The sequence below is a fragment of the Hemiscyllium ocellatum genome, chromosome 31 (assembly GCF_020745735.1).
Source record: "Hemiscyllium ocellatum isolate sHemOce1 chromosome 31, sHemOce1.pat.X.cur, whole genome shotgun sequence".
Taxonomy (NCBI): domain Eukaryota; kingdom Metazoa; phylum Chordata; class Chondrichthyes; order Orectolobiformes; family Hemiscylliidae; genus Hemiscyllium; species Hemiscyllium ocellatum.
In genome coordinates, this window is record NC_083431.1 from 34,995,870 (window position 1) to 35,022,273 (window position 26,404).

The window sequence follows — 26,404 nt, forward strand, 5'->3', positions numbered from 1 at the left end:
AGAAAACTGTGGGATATTTTTGCACATACATGAAGCTTTGCAGGTTATTCTATTTAATATCCAATACAGGCAATCATTGCCTTTCTCCCTTCTTCTATTTGCCTTTCCCTTGTTCTATTCCATTTCTCATATTGTTCATTCCCCAGTTCTGGGAACGTATCAATCCTTGAAACTTTAGCTGATATTTTTTCTCTCAGCAAATGCTGTCTGACATCCTGAATATCTCAGCATTTTTTATTTATGTCACGGCAACAAAGGTTTGGGTAAATGATAAATGCAGGAAGAGGCAAGACATTAAACAAATGGGAGCAGAAGCCATGACTACTACTATAGGCAAATACGTACATATTTTTAATTGATTAGATGGGAATGAAAATAAAATTAGAATTTGGGACCAGATAAATGTCCAACTTGGTAAATACTATAGAGAAATGAGAAGGATTGTACACAAGTAAACAAAAAGCAATGGAAAAGGACAGCTAATTATTCTGAACACTGTATGTGCACAGAATAAAATTGTATGCTCAGAAGGAGGCTTGTTATAAGACAAATGAAATGTACTCTGAATTGGGCTTGATTAAACCAGAATGTTGACTAGAAGATTAAACTGACACGGTGTGGAGTTAACATGAAAGATTGGTGTAACAAAGGTAGCAAGATTATGTGTCAGTAGGAGAAAAAAATGGATGATTTTGGCTGATGCAGCAACATTGTTTAAATTAATGATAGTTAAACAGAGCAGGTGCTTTTGCTTGATGTTTGCCTACACAGTTTGAGATCGGAGAAAGCAGATGAAAGCTTTTGTCGTTCATAGGCAAAAAGTAACAGAAAATAGAAATTTTAATGATGCTGACTGAGGAACACATTGGGGAGATGTTAAGGAGTATTGCATGATTATACTGTAGGTCCAAGACTGCCTTATCATTTTGTGGAATAGCTCAATCATACATTGCTATTCTGAACTTATACAAAGTCAACGAGCCATTGGACATTAAGTAATACCTAGGGAATAGAATTGTACACCATAATTGAAAAATGTAAGATTCCAAAGGAGTTTGAAACGATTTATGCTGAATAGTTGTTTCCCCTCATGAGAGAATCTAGAACTGTGAGGCACAGTTTATAAATGACATAGAATCTGTGATTTCATAATCTGCATCCTAAGTGGGAGACTTATGAGGAATTTCTTTTGAGGCATATTAGTGTTTGGAATTCTCTTACAGTGATCAGTAGAAGATGAATTATTGAGTATGTTTAAAGCTTATTGATTGAGCAGCAAGTCAAGAATGGAGAGTTGAGGGACTGAATGGTCTACTCCTGCTCCTACGTCCTATGTTTTTAAGATCTTGTGTGAGGTCATTTGTTAAAATGCATACGTTCCTAATGTCAGTATCCTCCCATTGCCCAGTCAAACATGGTTAAATTTATTATAATTATTCATAATTCTTTTGCAGTATATGCACATTTTGCCTCTACTTTAATTGGCTTAATCCAACAATGATAGACTTCAGTCCTTGAAAGAAATTACTGTGTGTGTGCGTATGCATGCAGGTAAAGTGAAATGTTGTGAATAATGAATTGGGAGTGGTGGTATATTTCCATGAAAACTTAAAAAATTTCTTTAGGCAATCTCCTTAAAGAAAGTGAAGTATTTTTTGCTGAATCTTGGAAAAATATTGTTTTCCTGATTTACAGTTCAATAGATAATTTTATTCCCTTCACAAGGATAGTGCAGATAGAACAAAATACACCACTGCTTGTAATATAAAGCATGATCTCTGAATTGTGATGGATAAAAATATCCACTGGATACATGCCCTTTTCACTTTTTCCTGCTGTTCAAACTCCTGAGCCTTGCATTCCACTGCATCAGCATCATTTGCAGAATTTACAAGGGTTATAAAAACATGAAACCTTGAGACTTGATGTATTTCTATCTTATATATTGCACTTCATACTCTTCTACAAATTTGTTGTTGAGTTATACACAAGTTCCGTGGCATTGGATAATAAATGCTTTATGGAAGATGGTTTAACTCTGTCTTATATTAATTTGTATGGGAGGACAGCAGAGTGGTGCAACATTATCTCTTCTGACATGTACTGGATATCTGTGTGTTTCATGCAGGTGTTTTGCAAATCTGTTTGAAGACAGTATGAACAAAACTTGATGAGGTCAGTTTGATGCAAATCATTAAGTTCCATTTATAAAATCATTAGGGGCATGGATAGGATAAGTAGATGGGATGGGGGAGTCCAGAACTAGAGGGTGTAGGTATAGAGTGAGAGGGGAAAGATATAAAAGAGACCTGAGGGGCAACTTTTTCACACAGAGGGTGGTATGTCTATAGAATGAGCTGCCAGAGGAAGTGGTGAGGGCTAGTACGATTGCAACATTTAAAAATCATCTGGATGGAAATATGAATAGGAAGGGTTTGAAGGGATATAGGCCGGGTGCTGGCAGGTGGGACTAGATTGGGTTGGGATATCTGGTTGGCATGGACGAGTTGGACCGAAGGGTCTGTTGCCATGCTGTACATCTCTATAACTCTATGACTCTATTTAATGGTAATTTGAAGAAAAATAATAAAATTATGATTAAGCTTAATAATATTCATACCACTGCTATCCAAAATCACTGTGACAGTGGTGTGGTCTCTATTACCTCACCAGAACCTTCTCCTCCTTTGTGGATCCTCATTCCTCTCTGAAATAGCTCCCCAGAGGCTGGTATTCTGTCACCAAGTCACCATTTATTTACATATAAATAGTCCTTGACTATAGAACTGCCTCTTTTGGAGTCAACTCTCAGAATATCTGACAGTCCCCTTTATGTTGTCAACCAGGGCTCCTTGATTGGACTAGATTCACAGCCCCAGTCAGAGAACTGTTGGCTAACATTGTTAAAATCACTAGAATCCCTACAGTGTGGAAGCAGGCCATTTGGTCCATTGGATCCACGCCAAACCTCTGAAGTACATCTCACCCAGATTCAACCCCTACCCTATCCCTGTAACCATGCATTTACCATGGCTAACCCACCTATCTCTGAACACTATGGGTAATTTAGCATGGTCAATCCAGCTAAACTACATAGGACTGTGGGAGGAAACTGGAGTACAGGGAGAATGCGCAAACTCCACACAGATAGTCGCCTGACTTATGAACGGTCGTACCTACAAACGCAATCCCATACAGGGGTGTCATTTTAACGATACAACTTACAAACATTTCTTATGTTTACGAGACTTGTGAATGGACTGAAGAGTGAAACCCATTAACAAACTGGGGACTGCCCGTATCATGCAGTCCTGAGAGAACTCCAGCTTCAGGTATGGGGAGAAAGTGAGAACCTAGTACTGAGTTGGATGATCAGCCATGATCATATTCAATGACGGAGCAGGCTTGAATGGCCAAATGGAGTATTCCTTTTTCTATTTCCTATCGATCAAATTTTTCCAAAGCCAAAAAAACCTTTTACATTTCCAATCTCAAGCACTAAATGTAAGAATTTCATCCATTGCAATCAAAGACCCTTGTTCTTTTGCATTTTAATAAAAGTCAAAAGTATTGGAAATAATCAGAAGATCTAGCAGCATGTGTGGACAGAGAAGCAGAGTGACTGCTTCAATTATGTTACTTTACATTTTCTCACCCATTCCTCCTCTTGCACAGTCCAAAACGCATCAGTTCTCATTCATGAGACTGATTTTCTCCTTTTTCTGTGTGCTTTCCATTAAGTAGATGTCCATTCAGTTCTCCTTCATGAGCCCTATGTGAGTTGCCATGGTTAATAATTCTCCAGTTCATTGGCACCGTCACATCTCCCTTCAAACATCCGTCAGTATTCCCTGCACACACAAAAACCTTGACATTATAAATCCTCTATTACTTCCTATCCCCAGCTCTGCTTTTGTTTCTAAACCTACAAATGTATTCTTACCCCCTAGTTCCACACACATCTCTCCTGAAGTTCCCACTCTAAATAAAATATCCCTAATATTCTGGGGACCTGGGTTCAAATCCCACCATGGTAGGTGGTGAAATTTGAATTCAATAAAAGTCTGGAATAAAAAGCTAGCCTAATGATGGCCATGTGACGACTGTCGACTTTTGTAAAAACCCATCTGGTACACTGATATCCTTCAGTGAAGAAAATCTGCCATCCTTTTTTGGTCTGGTCTATGTGTGACTCCAGACCTACAGCAATGAAATTGATTCTGAGCTACTGTTTGGGTAATGCTGGATGGGTCATAAATGCTGATCTGACCCGTGATACTTCCATCCCATGCATGAATTAAAAAGAACCTTCCACAGATACTGTCTGATCTGCTGAGTATTTCTGGCATTTTGTATTTTTATTTCAGATTGCCCAATGTTTTGCTTTTGTTCTGAAGCAGTTATTAAGGGACATTTTCAGGTTTATGTGAGCCTGTGCTTGAGCGAGCAAAACAATTATCCGTCTGCTTTAGAGACGGAGTGTGTTGCAAAGAGACTGACTCTTGTAATGACAACTTATTTTTCAATTATTTGACAGCCCACAGTTGGAATAGAATCTGTGCATCCAGCATTATCCTTGCAAGTGACAACAGAGTTCAGCAGAACCTCAGAGGCAAGTAGATCCATTGCACAAACTCAGGTGACAGGTTCAGGTTGGGACAGAGTGTTAGGCAGCTGGTGAGTTCAGTTTGGAGGAGAATGACATTGCAAACTTTAAGAAGAAGCTCAGACATAAAGTAGACATATTGCACATTTACAAGCATTAGATTAGATTACTTACAGTACGGAAACAGGCCCTTCGGCCCAACAAGTCCACACCAACCCGCCGAAGCACAACCCAACCAGACCCATTCCCCTCCATTTACCCCTTCACCTAACACTACAGGCAATTTAGCATGGCCAATTCACCTAACCTGCACATTTTTGGACTGCGGGAGGAAACCAGAGCACCCGGAGGAAACCCACACGGACACGGGGAGAATGTGCAAACTCCACACAGTCAGTTGCCTGAGTCAGGAATTGAACCCGGGTCTAACCACTGTGCCGCCGTGCTAACCATTGAAAAAGGAATTCCATAGACTCCTGCTTCCAGGAGCAAAACATGTCTACAAACATCACCTCAGAAGGGAAAAACTCTTCTCTGAATTGTGTCATCTGCAATAGTGTGGATCTGTGAAGCTATGTTGCTTCCATCTCCCATTCCAGTTTCAAAATCAAGCCAGAATTTTGATGTTGTTGCTATTGTATTTACCAGATCCTCTTAAAATGCACTTATATCCACAGTAAATTTTCTGGTAACCTTATTTTCCTGCTCCTTGGATCAGTTGAGGGCCATTTATTGGAAGCCCAGTACAAATTGCTGACATTGCACTCAGTCACCTACTGAAGTATAGATCTAATTGGCTCAGAGAATCTGCTGGCAACTTGGACTTAGCTGTTCTGTGAATTTGTGTGTAGAATGGTGTGGTCACATGTCAAGTTGTTTGAATGTTGGTGCTGATTTAACTGTTAAGAACTGATTGATCAGACATGTCCAGCTAGAATTCAGTGCCTTTTTCCCAATAGCTGGAAAATACATTTGACGTATATTGGGCTCCTTTGTATGGGAGGAAGCTCTTTTAATAAATCCCGTATTCATGAGATTATCCTGAACGTGGTGGTACTGATTATTTTCAATGTTGTTTGTTGTCAATTCTGACTCTATCCATTTTGGAAAATAGTTACTTAGGTTGCAATTCAGAGCCCAGTGCCTGACTAAGAGTAAGATAACAGACATGTTGGTCAGTCTTGGCAGTCAGGTTTCAGTATGGTCGTTGATAATTGTCCTTTTGAGTATATTTCATTGGATGTGTGAAGATTTGCTAAAGGAAAGCAAATCCTTTCCTTCTGTGGTTCTTTCTTCAGATCCCAGTGTTTCATTCATTTCATGTAACCTAGTTTGTATTATTCCAGCTTTGGACTGTTGCTGACAATCCCAGTCAGAATGATTTGTTTGACTGCATTTGAATTCACCACAAATATGAAAAATAAGAAATCAGACCAAATCTTGTTTTCACTTAAGAACAGATTCATTGGAGACATGACTCAAGCTTTGAACTGCTGATGTGTTTACTCTGAGTAATTTGTTGTCCTAAATCCAGAACAGGTTTCAGAGATGTTGTTGAAATTCTTGGTAGGTATCCCATGGTACTCTTTCCTCCTGTTTGAGGGGCAAACTGGATGGTCTTGGTAACTTCTTGTGAATAATATTGGGAAGAAATTGTGGAAAAGGTGTCAGGAGCTAGAGCCAAAATCAGGTCAGTAAAACATTTCTGTAAGCAAGTTGGTGTCAAAGCAGGATGAAATTCAGATCAAATCACTGATCACTCCAACTATCAGCTTTGTTTTCGATTTCTTAAACCCAGTTTGCTGTATGGGTAATCTATAACTAAAGTATTCTTCATAATGCCTTTGAGCTGTTGGAAAGTACTGAGCATTGTCTTTCTAATGTGTATTGTGAGTGGTTCCCATTTCAGATGTTGCTTCATAAAATAAGGTTTTTGCAGCGTTGGATGACAATAATGTGACAAAGTATGGTAATGTTGGTGCTGTGCCCCCCCACACAGTGGGTGAAATTTTCACATGGTTGAGCACGTGGGATCAAACACAGATGGAGAGTTAAATCGGGAAATATCTAGGTCATTGTTTTTGGAAGACCTTCCCAAATGTGGCAGTGTTATGCATACAATAGTAGTAGCTGCTTCTGTCAAGTTTTTGATCAGAATGTGGGTGTTAATCATAATGTTTAGGCATTTCTAAAATGTACTTCTTAAAAATTGAATGTTTCCACTTGTTATGAAGTTATGCATTTATTTTGATAGCTGGTATGTGGCAGATTTTGATAGCAAGTTTTACAAATAGGTCAACAGTTGGAATCCTCACTCTCTCATTGCAGAAACATGCTCATTTCCTTTTAGCCAGATAGCATCAGGAAGAGGTTGGCACTCTGATCTCCATCTAAGAGGAATCCAAAAGACCTAATTATCTTCATCACAAGAAAGATAGTCACTGCTTATTGTCTAAAAATGTTAATATCCAATGTGAAGAACATATCTCTGCTACCTCCTGGATTTTTGTTCAATTACTGCTGTGAAATGGAAGGTGCCGTGGTAGTTCCCTACTTCTGGGGCAGAAGGTCCAGGTTTGTAACGTGTCTGAAGAGGTCGATTAAGAGAGTTATTACTGTTAAATGGCCCCAACCAGGATTTGTTTGTTCTCCTCAGGGAACAGAATTATGTAAAAAACGGAAAGAATGTGAGGGCCATGAGGAAGAGATAAAGAAACGCCAACGGATATGTGAGGATTTGGTACGTGTGTTCCCATCTGTTTTAATGTATAAATGTGAAGCATTGTGAATTAGTTAAGATGCAGCCAACACTGCTGTGTGAGTACTGAATGTAAAGTGTATATAGTGTAAAATAGGCAAGATAAACCTCGCTTAAAAATGTACTAGTACCATGTAATATTTAGCATTCTATAGTTAGTAGAATTATGTATGTGTTGATAATATAAATATGCAGATGTAGGCAAAATTTAATATGTGAAATAGGAATGCAATCCACTAATTAGAGGATGCCCCTGGTGGGAACCTGACGACATTTTCCTAGGAGCTCTGACACTATTACGAGATGATCAAACACGAACTTGGACAATGTCAAGTCTGCCATGCAATCAAGTCCCCGATTAAACCAGATCATGCTAGCTGCTGACAATCCGAGGCTAGCATGATCAGTGGTCCCTGCCAGGATAATATTGAGATCTACCCTGACGTATATTGCCAGATCCCTCAATAGAGATGACTGCAGAAAGTATTGGGGTAAGACCACAAGTCATAGGAGCAGAATTAGGCCATTCGACCCATCATGGCTGAGAAGTTCCTCAGTCGAGAGTGTGGTGCTGGAAAAGCACAGCTGGTTAGGCAGCATCTGAGGAGCAGGGGAATCGATGTTTCGGGCGTAAACCCTTCATCATCTGCCTTGGGTCCCTGTAACCACACAGGATTAATGTGGATTTCACTAGTTTCCTCAGTTCCCCTCCCCCACATTATCCATTCCCAAGCCTCAAACTTGGCACCGCCGTCTTGACTTGTCCATTGCCTTTACCTCCTGTCTGCTCCACCCTCCTCTCCAACCAAGCACCTTCTCCCTCACTTCATCTACTTATTGCATTCTCGGTTAACTTCCCCCAAGCCCCACCCCTTTCCCACTTATCTTTCAACTCCCTGGCCCACAAGCCTTATTCCTGATGAAGGGCTTATGCCCAAAACATTGATTCTCCTGTTCATCGGATGCTGTCTAACCAGCTGTGCTTTTCCAGCACGGCTTTCTCAACTCTAATCTCCACCATCTGTAGTCCTCACTTTCTCCTGATATGTTTCTCAACATTATTCTCCTGACTTCTCCCCATAATCCTTGATCCACTTACCAATCAAGAAACTATCTACTTCTGTCTTAAATACATTCAGTGGCTTGGCCTGCACAACTCTCAGTGGCAATGAGTTCCACAACTTAACCACACTCTGGTTGTAGAAATTCATTCTCATCCTCATTTAAAGAGTTGTCTCTTATGTTGGGGCTGTTTGCTCAGGCTCTAGCCTCTACTCCTAGTGGAAACATCTTCTTCACATCCATTCTCTCCAGGCTTCATAGTATTCTATGAGTTTCAATCAGATTCCCCCCCCCCCATCCTTCTAAACTCCATCAAGTACAGACCCAGAGTCTTCAATCACTCCTCATATGATAAGCCCTTCATTCCTGGAACCATTCTTATAAACCTCCTTTGGACACCCTCCATGCCAACATATCCTTCTTTCAATATGAGGCCCAAAGCTCCTCACTATATTCCAAATTCAATCCGACCAGAGACTTTTACATCTTTAACATTATGATTCTAGCCCTTTTGAAATGAATGGCAACTCACTTTAGCGAGTTTTGAGAAGATTTGTAGCTCAGGTTGAGGTTCTGGATTAGATTTGCTGCTGAGCTGGAAGGTTCATTTCCAAACATTTTGTCACCCTATTAGGTAAAACTTCAGTGGGCCTCAAGCGAAGCACTGTACATGATTCCTGCTTTCTATTTATCTGTTTAGGTTTCTTTGGTTTGGTGATGTCATTTCCTGTGATGCCATTTCATGTGGTGATGTCATTTCCGGTTCATTTTCTCAGGGGGTGGTAGATGGGGTCTAACTCGATGTGTTTGTTGGTAGAATTCCAGTTAGAATGCCATACTTCTAGGAATTCTCGTGTGTGCCTCTGTTTGCCTTGTCCTAAGATGGATGTGTTGTCTCAGTCGAAGTGGTGTCCTTCCTTATCTGTGTGTAAGGATACTAGTGAGAGAGGGTGATGTCGTTTTGTGGTTAATTGCTGTTCATGTGTCCTGGTGGCTAGTTTTCTGTCTGTTTTTCCAATATAGTGTTTGTTACAGTCCTTACACGGTATTTTGTTAATGACATCAGTTTTGCTTGTCTGTATAGGGTCTTTCAAGTTCATTAGCTGCTGTTTTAGTGTGTTGGTGGGTTTGTGGGCTACCATGATGCCAAGGGGTCTGAGTTGTCAGGCAGTCATTTCCGAGATGTCTTTGATGTAGGGGAGAGTGATTAGGGTTTCTGGACGTGTTTTGTCTGCTTGTTTGAGTTTGTTGCTGAGAGATCAGTGGACTGTGTTCATTGGGTACCCATTCTTTTTGAATAAGCAGAGGAAAATCACCTATACAGTGTATTCAAAAAGAACGGGTACCCAATGAACACAGTCCACTGATCTCTCAGTAACAAACCCAAACAAGCAGACAAAACACGTTCCAAAACCCTTACCACTCTTCCCTCCATCATTAAACATTTCCGAAATGACTGCCAGACAACTGAAACCCTTTGGCATCATGGTAGCCCACAAACCCACCAACACACTAAAAGAGCAGCTAATGAATTTGAAAGACCCTGTACAGACAACAAGCAAAACTAATGTCATTTACAAAATACCGTGCAAGGACTGTAACAAACACTACCAATTAACCACAAAACGACATCACCCTCTCTCACTAGTATCCTCACACACAGATAAGGAAGGACACCACTTTGACTGAGACAACAAATCCATCTTAGGACAAGTCAAACAGAGGCACACACGAGAATTCCTAGAAGCATGGCATTCCAACCGGAATTCTGTCAACAAACATCATTTACCATCCCCTAAGAAAAAGAACCGGAAATTACATCATCACAGAAAATGACATCACCCCAACCAAAGAAACCCAAACAAATAAATAGAAAACCGGAATCATGTACAGTGCTTTGCCTCAGGCCCACTGAAGATATTACCTAGTCGGGTGACGAAACGTCTGGAAATGAATCTTCCAGCTCATCGAACAAACTTACATCCATTACATTTGCCTTCCTAACTGCCAACTGAACCGAGATGATAATCTATATGATAAGAAAATCACAAACTAGGACTCCCATATCCCTTTGTGCTTCAGAATTCCGAAGGCTTTCCCAATTGGAAAATAGTCTCCACCTCCATTTGTCCTACCAAGGTGAGTAACTTCACACTTTCCCATATTGTACTTCATCTGCCACTTCTTTGCCCGCTGACCTAGTTGTCCACATCCTTCTGTATCCTCCCCACTTCCTCAACACCACCTGCCCTCAACCAATCTTGCTGCAAAGTTAGCAACAATGCCCTCAAATTCTTTGTCCACATCATTAACATATAATGTGAGTAGTTGTGGTCCCAAGACTAATCCCTGTGGAACTCTACTGGTCACCGGCTGCCATCCTGAAAAAGACCCCTTTACTCCTCTCTCTGCCTTCTGCCAGTCAGCCAATCCTCTATCCATGCTAGTATCTTGCCCCTAACACCTTGGGCTCTTATTTTATTTAACAGCCTTCTGTGTGGCACCTTGTCAAATGCCTTCTTGTAATCCAAGTAGATCATGTCTCCTTACTCTCCTTTGTCTGACTAGTTGTTACTCCTCAAAAGATTCTAATACATTAGTCAGACATGACCTCCCATTGATGAAGCTGTGCTGACTCAGCCTTATTTTGCCATAGACTTCTAAATACTTTGTAATCTCATCCTTAATAAAGGACTCTAAAATCTTACCAACAGCTGAGGTCAGGCTAACCGGCCTATAGTTTCCTGTCTTCTGCTTCTCTCCCTTCTTAAACAGGGATGTTATCTTAACCATTTCTAGTCCTCTGAGACTCTCCCTGACTCCTGATTCCTGAAAGACAACTACCAATGCCTCTACCATCTCCTCAGTTGTATCCTTCAAAATCCTGGGGTATAGACCATCTGGTTTGAGTGATTAATTCACGTGTTGATCTTTCAGCTTCTCCTTAGTGATGGCCACTACAATCACCTCTGCCCCCTGACTCTCTTGAGGTTCTGGTATGCTGCTGTTGTCTTCCACTGTGGAAACTGGTGTAGAGTATGTATTCTGTTCCTCCATTACTACTTCTCTGGCGTCATTTTCCAATGTCCATTGTCCACTCTTGCCTCTCTCTTGCCTTTTAGATATCTAAAAAATGCTTGCAATCATCCGAAACACGATTAACTGGTTACTCTCATATTTTATCAACTCTGCTTTTCTTAGTTATCATCTGCTGGTTTTTAAATCCCAATCCTCTGACTTCTTACTAATCTACACCTTCACTTGTTTATCTTTCCTTTCACTTTTATGCTCTATCTGATTTCCCTCGTCAGCTCTGGTTGCCTCATTCTCCCCTTAGTATATTTCTTCTTCCATGGGAATGTCTGCTGTGCCTCATGAATTATCCCCCAAACCTGCTGTTTTTACTGCTCCGCTATTTTCAATCAACTCTGGCCAGCTCCTCCCTCATGTCTATGTTATTACCTTTACTCAATTGTAATGCTGTTACATCTGATTCAAGCTTCCCCTTCTCAAACTGCAGGGTGAATTCTATCATATTATCGTCACTGCCCCTTAGGGGTTCCTTCACCTTAAGCTCCCTAATAAAATCTGTATCATTACACATCATTCAAATCCCTAATGAGCTCGTACCACAAGCTGCTCCAAAGAAAAGTTGAAAATCACACGACACCAGGTTATAGTCCAACAGGTTTATTTGAAAGTACAAGCTTTCAGAGCACTGCTTCTTCATCAGGTAGTTTATGGGATGGTATACATAGGATACAGAATTCATAAGTAAAAATTCAAAGTGTCATACTGTGATGTGATGTATTGGACAAACCGAGATGGCTGTTAAGTCTTTAATCACTTAGAATTGGGATGCAGATTTCGATTGATTAATATGTAAATCCCAGAATTTTGTTCAAGTCATTGTCCTGAGATAACAAGGTTTTATCAGTGTGTAGAAAAAAAGTGACATCTCGGCTCAGACAATGCATTATAGGCGTGAGGTTAGAGTCTGTCTGTGCCCTAAACTTGAGTCAGACTGATTTTATTTCCATAGTAGGAAATTTAAAAATGTCCCATTGACTGCCTACAGATTGTGTGCTTTTTGAACAACATAGAATGTATCTGTAAATACAAATCTGCAAATGCAAATTCACACCATAGACTTGTGTATGTGTGTTAGTGTATGTGTGTGTGAGAAAGAGAGAGAGAGGGTGAGTGTGAGAATGTGTGTGTGTGTGAGTGAGAGAGAGTGAGACAATGTGCACATGTGAGGGAGAAAGAGTGAGAGAGTGTGCATGTGAGGGAGAGAGAGAGAGAGTGTGCGCATGTGAGGGGGAGAGAGTGAGAAATTGCATGCGTGTGAGGGAGAGAGAATGCATGTGTGCATCAGTGTGATGGTGTATATGCCTTTAGAGAGTGTTAGCGTATGTGTGTGTGAGAGAGAGAGAGGGTGAGAGTGTGAGAATGAGTGGGTGTTAGGGAGAGAGAGTGAGACAGTGTGCACATGTGAGGGAGAAAGAGTGAGAGAGTGTGCACGTGAGGGGGAGAGAGAGAGAGAGTGTGCGCATGTGAGGGGGAGAGAGTGAGAAATTGCACGCGAGTGAGGGAGAGAGAGTGCGTGTGTGCATCAGTGTGATGGTGTATATGCCTTTTGAGAGTGTGTGTGTATGAGAGAGAGAGAGATGGTGTATATGCCTTTGAGAAGGTTTGTATGACAGAAAGTCTGTATGTGTGTGCGTGTGTGTATAGTATAGTAGGGTCACGTGTAGTGTGACATGAACCCAAGATCCTGGTTGAGACCGTCATCACGGGTACCAAAGTTAGCTATCAGCCTCTGCTCGGTGACTTTGCATTTTTGCATGTCTCAAAGTGATTAAAGACTTAACAGCCATCTAGGTTTGACTCATACATCGTATCAGTTGTCATTCAGGGCTGAAATTGAACTTAGGTCCCTTGTGCTATGAGGCAGCAAAGCTAACCATTGTGCTACCGTGCCATCCCTATATCCTTTTGATAGGAGGTGTATCCTTTGATATTTAGTCCCCAGCCCTGCTCTTTTGCAGCCACAGCATTATACCTGCCAATTTCAATTTGTGCTGCAAGCTCATTGACCTTGTTTCATATTCTGCAAGCATTTAGGTAAACCACCTCAGTCCTGCATTAACTACCCTCTTGTCATGGCTGTTCCTTTATTTGCTGTGCCTGAAGTTAGATTACTGGGCATTTCCATACTCTCTCTCCTGTACCTTGTTCTGGAAAATTTAATAACCTCTGCTGAGCTCTCCCCACCCTTTAACTTTATCCATAATTTTCCATGCAACTGGACCTACCCCCTCACTATTAGATTAAAGCCCTATCACAGCCCCAATTATGAGATTCACCAGGACTCTGGTCCCACCATGATTCAGATGGAGCCTGTCCCATTGGAAAAATGCTCTCCTTCCCAAATACTGATGCCAATGTCCCATGATTTCAAGCCTATTTCTCCACACCAATCTCTGAGCCACGCAATTACCTCTTTTCCCGTTGACCCTGCGCCAGTTTGCTAGTGGCTCAGGCAGTAATATAAATATTATTACCTTTTTGGTTCTACTTTCTAATTTAAGGAATTTAATTGGATGGACTATCTGACTTCATCCTAAAAGATATAGCTGATAGTCTAGGCCTGTAACAGATTGTGAGGTATCCAACAGAACAGAAAAGTCCACTTAATTTTAGTCCTTACCAATCCAGATGGTACAGATGCATCTACCAATGACAAAGTTGATAAATGTGACCACTGCACATTCCTGGTTGAAAAAAAAGCCCACCTTCACATTGAGCTTCTGGTCGGTCATACACTATTACAATCATGCAAGATGGGATAGATTTTGAACAGACCCAGCAACTCACTCTAGGCTTTTGTGAAGTGTTGTGAGCAATCAATATCAGGAGAATTGTATTCAACCATAATCTGTAATCTTCTAATCTGGCCAATCCCTGATTCTATTATTGCAATTAGCCCATGTCCAATGAAGGATCAGCACCATATATATTTAAAACTTAGGTGCCAACCTGGCAAAGTTTCCACACAGGACTACTTTTATGCCAAGCAGCATAAGCAGCATGCAGTACACAGGGCTAAGTGATCTCATAATCATTTGATCACATCGAAGATTTACAGTCCTACCACATCCAGTTGTGAATGGTGATGGACAGTTAAACAAATAACAGGAGGAGAAGGTTCCACAAATATCCTCATCCTCAGTGAAGGAGGATCCCAGAACATCAGTGTAACAGTGCAGCCATCTTCGGTCAGTAATGCCAAATGGATGATCCATCTTGACCTTCTCCAGTGGTCCCTAGCATCACAGATGCCAGTCTTAACAACCAATTCAGTTCATGCCAAATGCTATCAAGAAGCTGCTGAAGGCATTGAGTACTGCAGAGGTTATGAGCCCTGCCAACATTGCAGCAACAAAACCTGCATTTGAGAATTGGCTGCACCCTTAGCCAATCTATTGTAGTGAAGCTACAACTCTGACATCTACCTGAAAATGTGGAAAAGTATTCAGGCATATCATGTTCACAAAATAAATGGAATAAATCCAACTGGCCAGTTGGCACCATATCAGTCTCCTCTTATTCCATCAGCAAAGTAACGGAAGGGGTAATGAACAGTGCCATCAAGCTGCAATTACTCAGCAATGACCTGGTCACTGATGCTCAGTTTGGGTTCCGCTGAGAACATTCAACTCCTGGCCTCATTATGGTTTTGGTTCATATATATTCAGGAGAGCACAAAAGAATGCAGAAATTGGAGAAGAAACATCCATGAAGGCATTAACCACTTGGCGTATTACTGAACAGAGGCTATGTAAGCAAGTGGAAAGAGCACTCACCTGCCCACCTGTGGCACAGTCTGCTGCTCCAGGTTTGGACTGTTCAACCACTACAGAACCCATACCTTGAAGTGGAATTAATTCATCCTCAACTATGAGGCACAGCTGAAGAAGAAGGAAGAAAGGAGAAGATTTGACCATGTATGGCATTAAGGAGCCAAGGGAAAACCAGTCAGTTGGAATAAACTCTAGTTGGAGTCATACCTAGCTTTTGAGAACATGATTCCAGTTCTTGGTCATTGATCATCTCAATCATAAGACATCTCTATAGGAATTCCTCAGGACAATATCTGTGTGTAACCATCTTTTAATTGCTTCATCAATGACCTTCCCTTGATCGTAAGGACAGAAGTGCAGATGTTCACTGATGATTGCACAATATTCAACGCTATTTGCAACTCCTCAGTTACGGAAGCAATTGTCTAGGTCTTGCTGTGCAATATTACCGATGTCCAAGTTTAATCTGATAAGTGGCAAGTTAACATTCAAACTGCACAAGGACCAACATCTCCAACAACTGAGAATTTAACCTTTTCCCTTTCACATTCAATAGTATTACCATTTCTGATTCCCCCACTATTGACTTCTTTTGGGGTGACCATTGATCCAGTTCAGCTTTTTGTCAATTGTGTAAACACTGTGATAAGAAGAAAAGGTCAGAGGCTAGGAATTATGTTATGAGTAACTCACTTCCCAACTCCTGAAAGCCTATCCATCTACAAGGCACATGTCAGGAGTGTGATGGAACATTTCCCCCTTGCCAGGTAAGTGCAGGTACACATAGTCTTAAGAAGCTTGACTAAAAGCAAGCTTGTTTGGTGCTTAATTCACCACCTTCAATTTTCACCATTAAAATACAGTTACAAATACATTAGAACACTACTTCCTGCAACTTCTCCTTCAAGCCAAACACCACCCTAATTCGGAACTATAATGCCATTTCTTCACTGTTACTGGTTCGACATCCTGGAATTCCCTTTCTAACAGCGCTGTGTATTTCCCTCCACCCCAAGAACTGAAACTGTTCAAGAAAGCAGCTCATCACTGCCTGCTCAAAGGCAATTAGGAATGGGCCCTAAATGCTGACCTAGTATCATGACAACATCTCATGAACAAACACACTATAAAAAGGCTGTCCTCCATCTAAGGCCAAATCTCCTGATCACACAATGAGTGATTGCCAGCAGTGAGGGCATGAGGCCATTAGTTCGGAAGATCATTCACAAGTCATCCAGTTCCAGATGTAATCAGGGCAGGGGTGGGAAAATACCTTGAGGTGTAGTGGAATTGTTACTGTGAAGTTGCAATGAGGTTCAGTGTGCAGCTTCTCTGAAGCCTGGTGTTTTATTGCTCTGAAATGTGGCCAATTGGAAAACTATTTCCCTAATATCCAGCATCATTGTTGCTAACCACTTTTCTTTTAGTCCCTGGTATTGAGGTTATTGTAAGTGAGTGATATAATTATATGGACACTACTTGCTCTAAAGCTTTTATCCTTCTACTGTAAAATAGAATACTGTATGTTATAAAATATCATACAATTTTTCAGACAGCTATTATTAGAATAGAAATGTGAGAGAGGGTAACTATCGTTTGTTGGAAAATGTGAAGCCATGAATGCTAGAGGACAGAAACAGGCTGAAAGGTTGAAGCACTGCTGAAATGTAATGCTCTAAGCTGTTCTAGTTAGAATGTGTGTGCTTTTACTTACAGGAGAATGAGCTGAAACAAGCCTGGAGTGAGAATGCACGGCTGACTGAAAAAACCATTAGACTCAGCCAAGAGGCACAGGAGACTGAAAAGGCAATGCATGGCTTCATCTTTTTTTCAGTGCACTAAGCCAATTCTTCCACAACTATATCCTGGTGGGGCAACCTTTAATTTAGGACAATATCTGCTTTATGTTTGCACTGTAATCATGAATGTTTCACACAAACAATAATATGCTATCCACTGTTATTCCCTCAATGATATTGTTTAGAAATGATGTGGTTTCTCTTAGCTGCAAGCCTCTTTCTTGCATTTAATGCTCAATAAATTTGAGAAAAGGCAAATTTAAAACTTGCTTTAAAGTAATCTTGTACTTCTTATCTTAAACTATTTACCTTATACTGTCCTGTCTTTCCCTTCACCCTTTTCAGTCCTGTCCTTGCCCTCAGCTGGTTCTGTACTGCCCTTTTTTAACCCCATTTTGCCTTGTTTTCCTCTTACCACATTCTATACTGTATATCCATAATTCTTTTCTGCCCTCTCCTTGCCCAAGTATACTGCCTTTCCCCTTTCTGTACCGTGTTCTCACCATCCCTTGTACTGTGCTTCTTCCCATTTTCTCAGTTAGTGTTTCCCATTCATTCTCAAATTTCTGGCTGCATACATGTGTACCATAATATTATGTTTTGCAAATGCAAACTTATGCTCTTTATTTTAGCCTCTTCCTTCTGCTTTTACCTCTTAACGTTCTAAATGACTCTGGGATGCAACACTTGAGTCCGCTTGCTCAGTGTTAATATATGTCAATGATTGCTCCAAGATAATCATTAGAAATCAAAACTCTGGGTGATTCTTCTCTGTTACCTCATGACCACTTAGGTCAACAAGCATCCCATGAACACCTTTGGACAGACCATATATCTCCATGAAGAGAGCGTCACCTGAAATGACTAAGTCTGGAATGCCACATGTGGCATAAATTTCCTTGAGCTGTGTTATTTCAGTAGCCAAGGTGTATGTCGTAATGTATTAAATTGATCACTCCCACAGTCTTAATGGATATGAGGAAACTGTCAATGACTCTGTGTTTTTGTCAATGGTTGGAGCATATAAGGCAGGAAGAAACAATTCTCTCACTGGCCTTGGAGATTCCTGGCTGCTAAGCTGAATGTTGGGCTGTGACTCTGACAGGTATAGATTAGATTAGACTTACAGTGTGGAAACAGGCCCTTCGGCCCAACAAGTCCACACCGACCCGCCGAAGCGCAACCCACCCATACCCCTAACCTAACACTACGGGCAATTTAGCTTGGCCAATTCACCTGACCCACACATCTTTGTGACTGTGGGAGGAAACCGGAGCACCCGGAGGAAACCCACGCAGACACGGGGAGAACGTGCAAACTCCACACAGTCAGTCGCCTGAGTCGGGAATTGAACCCGGGTCTACAGGCGCTGTGAGGCAGCAGTGCTAACCACTGTGCCACCGTGCCGCTTAATATTTGGTGCAAATGTTGGCGAATGCCGAGTCTGAGGGCACTGGCAATGACTACTCTTTTCATCATATCCCATTAAGTCATCCATAATGTTGAGGTATGGTTTCTGATCAAAGTACCGTTTCAGGGTAAAGTCATCAAAAGCACACGCCAGACAGTTGTTGAGGCAAAATTCTTGTATTTGTGTGCACCTCCTATCTGCTTTCTGTGCTGCTCGATTTGCCTCAAGTCTTTGTGTTGTCGATTTGAAAATCCATGAAGTGTGGGATCTCACATTCTCTTTGAAGATGTTCCATGGCTCGTGCTTCTCTCCAGCAATGCAGGACCATACATATGTTGTGGTTTGATGTTTGCTTTAGACATATTCTGTTGTTGCACCAAACCTCAAGAGTGATAGGTAGAATCTTGATACTTGTGATATCTTCGCCAATTACTTGGAGTGGACAAGGTGTTAGACAGGTTATGGGTCTAGAATAGAGTGGTGCTAGAAAAGCACAGCAGGTCAGACAGTATCTGAGGAGCAGGAGAATCAATGTTTCGGCAAAAGCCCTTCGTGATGAAGGGCTTTTGGCCGAAATGTCGATTTCCCTGCTCCTCGAATGCTGCCTGACCTGCTGTGCTTTTCCAGCACCACTCTAATCTAGACTCTGATTTCCAGCATCTGTTGTCCTTGTTTTTACCTAGTTAGACAGGTTATGGTCTGCCTGGATAGTGAATAGTCCACAAGACTGCATAGGCCCTGGGATTCCCTTCTCTCTGTTGGTGTTCTGTTACCTTGTTTCAGCCAGTGCTGTGGATGTATAATAAATTGTCTGACTACGATCTTTATGGGTCTGGAACAGTCCGGCCTCTATTTGTTGTGATGGTGGTGGGAAGATCTGGACTGTAACGAACTGGTGTTTAGTTGAGTTACGTGTCTGCTGGATTTGTTTGAATAGCCTCGGTTGGTACTCATCCCAAGACCAGGCAGTGTATTGATTCAGTTATTGCAGTCATTGCTTGTTTACCTGGGTCAGGTTAGGGAGGAGCAAATAGAGGCTGTACTGTTCCAGACCCATAAAGAAAGTACACATTTATTATTCATCCACAGCACTGACTGAAAGAGGCTAACAGAACACTGACAGGGAAAAGGAAATCCCAGTGCTCATGCAGGCCTGTGGACAATTTTCAGACTACATTCTGGGATTTAAATTCACCATCCAGACAGACCATAACCTGTTGAACACATTGTCCATTGACTGCCTCTCCCATAAATTGATGAAATTTCATATATTGTGAGGTAGAGAGAAGTCACAGATGGCTTTGGTCTTCTGGGGCCTGTGGATGGACAATATGTCCCAAAAAAGCAGACCTTCTATTTATGGTTAGGTGTGAACCCTGGCATCCTTTGGGTCCAATAATACTGCCTGCACTGGGTGTTGTGTTCCTATACTGTAGATAAACATGTCCTCCACAATGATTCTTTCTCCCTCTCAATATGACAGTAACAGTCCATTGGAAAATCTCTGGCATTGAGATGATCTCAAATGGTAGCTGACTGAAGCATTACCTTGCAAACAGTGTTCTGAATGCCATTATCGTATACATTTATCGCCTAAATGTAGCTGTCAGAACCCGCAATTGGCATCCAGCTTGGTAAAGACTGCATTCCTTGAAATCTTTGCCAGGCTTTCATCTGCAGATATAATGGTGAGGGGGGGGAACGTCACTTTCCATGGCTTTGTTCAATTGCATGTGGTCTGCTTAGTGAGCTGTTCAGTTTTGGACTGGAATCATCCTTGAATGAGTATTAGTGGGTTACATTATGATTTCTTTGGGCTGCATCTACTTAATTTGTTTTGCACTGAAGCTCATCTCCAGCTACTCAAAGAAATCTTTTATACAATTACTCACAAGCTGACCCCTCTTTTCACTGTTGTTCACATAGTTCTCATGTAGAGATCTCACAAGCTTTTCAGCTCTGATCTAACAGCTGAAATACTGATATTTTTGTTCCCGGACATCACTTTTTATAAGTTTTTTTTTATTGTTTCAATTTCAAACACTGGATAATGCCACATTCCAGCAGTGCATCTATTAACGTTTGGTGCTAATCTTTCGGTGCTAATTGATATGCATGAAATACAGAGCATAGAGAGATCCTTTTCTGACCGTCCTGGAGCAAACCTTTCTACTCACTAAATGTTACATAACTAGACATCACTTCTTATGCTATCATCAGTTAATTCATTGATAGCTGTTGCCTTATACTACAAATCTCTTTTCAGCTGTCCAAACAGACACTTCTGAAATTAGCCATTGTGTAAAACAGAGCCGAGGAATGGAAAGGTGACTTCGTTTTGTGAATTTTCCAAGAGCTTGAATTTAAATGTAAAATTCTGTTACATTATTTGTCTCTGAACAAGTTCAGGTCTCAATCCTTTGCTATTATCAGAAACTATCTGCAAAGCCAGCTGAGGATTAGTCTAAGTTTATTAGATTATGATCCCAACTGTTCCTAAAACTGGACAAGTCACATCCCAGAATGAAACCTGTCTTGATCGATTGTACATTTAAAATTTACAGTTGATTGACATGATGGTTAGTTCTTTGGAAAGTATCACATGAGTCTGCTACTGTTCTTTAATAACTGAGAAAAAAAGTTTTTTACACAAAAGCAGAAATAAATAATCCAAACTATATGTAGAAAGTAGTTTGAAAGCACTTTTCACAAACAGTGTTTGATCAAACCTATTTCCCAACACCATCCCTTAGAGAGTGTTGATGCCTGAGAAATATCATTCCAATTTCATCTTTTTAAACCATTAGATTAGATTATTTACAGTACTTAACTCATACTTTCCAATTTCTTTCCCTTGGACTGTCAGGGCAACATTACAATTCCATTCCAATTCTGCTGACATGAAACTTTCATAATTATATTGTTTTCAGTTCTGACATGAATATTTCTATCCAAACTCTCCTGGCTTGGAAGTTTCCCAGACTAGAAACCAGTTTTGTTGAGGTAATTACTTCCCCTGAATTGACATGATTCTCCTGTAAGGAAGAATACTGTTCCCTTCTGAACTGAATCCCAAGTTTTCTCAGCTAAAATGTTGAACCTTCTGTTCTGAAGTAAAAATGTTCAACCAATTCGACTATAAAACCATAAGGTGTACAAATAGAATTAGGATATTTGACCCATCAAATCTTTTACACCATCAATGAGATCTTGGGTTATCTATTGATCGACAACTCCACTTTTCTGCCTTCACCCCCACCCCCAACCCCCACCCCCCCATAACCCCGATTCTCTTGCTTATTAAGTGTCTATTCCAGCCATGACTATATTTAATGATCCAGCTTTTATAGCACTCTGCAGTAAAGAATTCCATTAACTTAGTGAAAAAAATCCTCCTTGCCTATGTCCTAACTGGGTGATCCCTTAATCAGAGATTATTCCCCTAGTCCTAAACCGCCTCACAAGGAATAACAATCGCTCTGCTTCTAGCCTGCTAAATCCTCTAAGAATCTCACATGCTTTGACAAGGTTGCTGCTTTTTCTTCTACAGGCCTAAACTATACAACCTCTTCACACACCATAATTCTTCCCTACCCAGGATCACCCTAATGAACCTCCTTTGGACTGTCTTCCAATTCCAATATATCTTTCCTTCAATTAAGAGGTTTAAAATTGTTCACACTATTCCAGGTATTGTCAGAATAATACCTTGAATAGTTTTAGCAAGACTTCTCATACTCTTTGAAAGAAAGGCTAATAGTCCATTTACGTTCCTGTTATTTGCTAAACCTATGTGCTGTTTTATTTTGATTTATGTGCAAAACTACCCAAATTCCTCTGTGTGACAGTTTTCTGAAGTCTTTCTCAACTTAAATAATGTTTGATTTGTCTTATTCCAGCTAAAGTGTATAACCTCACATTTTCTGCATTAATGTACTTACCCTGCATTTCATAAACCTACCAGTATAAATATTTTATCCATTAATACTAAAGTGATATTTTTCTCAGGTACTCTACTATCGTCACTTGGTCTTGGAACAAATGTATTTTGGTCACTATTCCAAATTAGCTTTCTAATCTCTCAAAAAAAATGCTCAGAATTGACTTACATCCATTTGTCTCTATTTTGAAATCTATATCCTAAAATATAATTATTTATATAATGCACTGTTCATCACAACGAACCGAGTGTCCCTTTATACAGCAACAAACTGTGAATTGGAGATTGTGTTCCTTTTGACCTTTCTTGCTATGCTGAAGTATCTATGATTAATGCAGATTAAAACACACAACAATGACCTGAGAGCGACACTCTCAGTGGTAACAGCCGAACGAGATTCATCTCTGAAGGAGAATCAGCGACTCCAAGCCAAACTGGAGAACCTAGAGCAGGTCCTGAAGGTACGATCACTAATAACTCCATATACAAAAATAAATTGACATTGCAATGAGTGAGCTATCATTGAACTCAGGTAACTCAAAGAATGTTTCCGTAATAAATACATGTACTGGTGGGAGACTGTAGAAGTTAAGTAGCTCACAGCACATTGTTCATGTTTCCTAAACGGTGAGATTAAGTGATTGTTAAGCTCTTGTGGGGAGTGACTTCTTCTATGCTGGCTCAGGAAAGAGAGTAAAGTTGTCCCAGGCTATACTCAAGATGCTGAAATGTAAATAGGAACAGTATTTCCCAAAAGAGCACGGGTTGTGATAGAAAATATAATTGAAGAAGCTGTGAAGGGATGCAAGGTGGGTGTGATTATGAACCTGACTAGGAAAATGAGATATTTGCTGAATTGTGAGGAAATGTTATAGAACTGGGTTGGGGAGATCCCATTGATTAGTTTGGGAATTTAGAACTGCGTAAGACAGCAATCTTTAAATCTGGGCTGGAAGTGCGACCTTCACTGAGGAAGAGGTGGATGATGGTATTTCTAAAGGCCCTGGCATGAATCTGTGTGTTTCCAGCAGATTGTTGTTCAAAGGCAATCTATTTCTGACATGGCTCCAGTTGATAAATTTTTAAGTGTATTGTTTTAATGCAGAGAAACTAAGAATTTTAATAGGCTCCATGAGTACAGAGATTTTGACAGCTGTCCCATTGACAGAGAGCTGGTGTCTTGTACAGAGTTATACCTTATTTTTGGGCTGTATAATTTGAGAATGTTATATCTGGCTCTGTGAGGAATAGCTCCTGTGATGTGGCATGCGGTGTAATGAATGTTTTCCTGTGTAGCACATGCGAGAGGTGGCAGAGCGCAGGCACCAGCTGGAGTTGGAACATGAAGAAGCATTGACAATTCTTCAGGCCAAGCAGCATGAGGTGGAACGACTACAACAGGTAGTAAGATTCTGATGTGTTTTCCTGTTGCTCTTGGCTTAAGACACAAAACATCTTATTGGATTCTTGCAATCCATTGAAACTGATGTCTGGCAGTTTCCCTGTGACTGTTATGTTTATGTAAACATTGACTATAAATAAAGGCAGATCATTTGACTGTGGGGATAATGCACCTGAGACTAACTCTATCCTCTGCTAGTAGTCACACAGGGATCATTAAGTAGAAGTCAGGGAGAGGAACCTAAGCACCCAGAGCCATTTTGAATCTCCTCTTCTTTTCCAAGGATGAAAGATAGACCTTTCTGGTCTATTTTAGTTACTCATTGGATGAACTTGCTGAACGGTGAAGGGACATTTAAAAGTATATTTGTAATTTAATGGTCCCTCGTTAATATGCTGGTTACAAATAGATCTGGGATTTCATAGTTGCAGGCTACGTTTTAAACCTGGAATTTGAAAAGAAAATAAAGTTGAATTAATTCTGCAGCAGTCTAAATTATATTAAAATTAAATAACTCCGGTTATTTTGGATGTCGATCTCTGTTGCTGAAGTGTGGGCTCTGATTGTAAAAATGCTCTATCAGTTGCTGAAATGCTGTGTATTAACTGCTGTGTAGCTCAGTATTGAAGCTCATAGTGTTACACTTGATCAAGCTGGTAACAGTGGCACGCCTCACAGAAATGAAATGGAAACTAGCTGCTAAAAGAAAATGAAGATCTCTTCCAAATGCTCTTAATAACAGCAGTATTTGGAAGATTAATATTTTTGGCAGGATGTCAGTTTTCAGATAGTTGAAATGGTAATTTGTAATGGACCAAAAGTCTGAGGTCAATTTGGCAGCTCAATAAAATCTGAATTAGTGAGTAAACTAGACTGGTCAATTATTCAGACATGCTTTTTTACAAGACTAGACAGTTGCGCCTCTGCAGATACCTCAATGATTAAACTACACTGAACACAAATCACTTGGTCCTCTCAGTATTTGAGTCCAAAGCAACCGCAGCCACTTTATAGGCAATCTGCAGTAGGTCGACTGGAAAATACAGAACAAGTAGACTCTGCCCTTTTTGAGGAGGTATGAGTTCAACCTATTTCCCTAGTCACATTGAATAGTGAGATGGAGTTTCCAGATCTGTCAGGCAACAAGATTCTGCAAAGGTTTAATAGGGTAGACACTCAAAGATTGTTTCCACTTGTCATAGGATAAGGAACCAAACGTTTATGACTGACATGAGGACAATTACTTCACTTTTTGGTTGAGAGTTTTTAGAACTCTCTAGCCTCAGTGGGTTGTGTTGCTCCATTTTTGGATATATTTATGGCTGGGGTAGACAGAATTTTAGTCTTTCTGAGAATTAAGGGATATAGGAAACAAATAAGAAAATGGAGTTGAAACCAAGGAACATATTGGTTGCATTGATTGACAGAGTAGGTTCAACAGGCCCAAGTGTTTAGTTTTGCTCCAATTTCTTGTGTTCTTCTATGTTAAAGCTTGAGTTAAAATGTTGGGCTATTTGTGTGCTTTAACTTGTTTAACTAACATCAAAGCCTGTATGAGAGCTGTTCAAATTTTTCAGTATTGTATATGTCAGAATTCCTGATGGGTGGTCACTCTGATATTGGCATTTGTGTCAAATACCTGCAGTCTTGGCTACCTTTCCACTCGGTCAAAGAATTGCAGTTCAAGGTTTGTGCGAAGATTTGTAGCTCGGGTGCTTGTTGTTATGGTACTGTTCGCCGAGCTGGAAGTTTTTGTTGCAAACGTTTCATCCCCTGGCTAGGCAACATCATCAGTGCTTTGGAGCCTCCTGTGAAGCGCTTCTTTGATGTTTCTTCCGGTATTTATAGTGGTCTGTCCTTGCCGCTTCCAGGTGTCAGTTTCAGCTGTCCGCTGTAGTGGTTGGTATATTGGGTCCAGGTCGATGTGTTTGTTGATGGAGTTTGTGGATGAATGCCATGCCTCTAGGAATTCCCTGGCTGTTCTCTGTCTGGCTTGCCCTATGATAGTAGTGTTTTCCCAGTTGAATTCATGTTGCTTGTTGTCTGCGTGTGTGGCTACTAGGGATAGCTGGTCGTGTCGTTTCGTGGCTAGTTGATGTTCATGTATGCAGATTGTTAGCTTTCTTCCTGTTTGTCCTATATAGTGTTTTGTGCAGTCCTTGCATGGTATTTTGTAAACTACATTAGTTTTGCTCATGTTGGGTATTGGGTCCTTTGTTCTAGTGAGTTGTTGTCTGAGCGTGGCTGTTGGTTTTATAGGACTCATAACGGCACACAAACCAACAGCCACCCTCAGACAACAACTCACTAGAACAAAGGACCCGATACCCAACATGAGCAAAACTAATGTAGTTTACAAAATACCATGCAAGGACTGCACAAAACACTATATAGGACAAACAGGAAGACAGCTAACAATCCGCATACATGAACATCAACTAGCCACGAAACGACACGACCAGCTATCCCTAGTAGCCACACACGCAGACAACAAGCAACATGAATTCGACTGGGAAAACACTACTATCATAGGGCAAGCCAGACAGAGAACAGCCAGGGA

At 40.7% G+C, this 26,404-nt stretch overlaps 1 protein-coding gene across 7 annotated transcripts in view; it reads left to right on the plus strand.

The window, feature by feature from the left end:
- Positions 1-26,404, plus strand: part of LOC132830300 (peripheral-type benzodiazepine receptor-associated protein 1-like) — a 299,306-nt gene that overhangs the window by 180,174 nt on the left and 92,728 nt on the right. For 5 of the 7 annotated variants that reach the window (XM_060847882.1, XM_060847879.1, XM_060847886.1 and 2 more), the window contains exons 6-9: positions 7,263-7,346; positions 17,009-17,098; positions 22,781-22,903; positions 23,739-23,843. The exons of 1 other annotated variant lie outside the window; for it this stretch is intronic. In XM_060847882.1, coding sequence (XP_060703865.1) covers positions 7,263-7,346; positions 17,009-17,098; positions 22,781-22,903; positions 23,739-23,843 — 402 coding nt within the window. The remainder of the gene's footprint in view (positions 1-7,262; positions 7,347-17,008; positions 17,099-22,780; positions 22,904-23,738; positions 23,844-26,404) is intronic. One more of the 7 variants, XM_060847884.1, reaches the window with a different exon arrangement.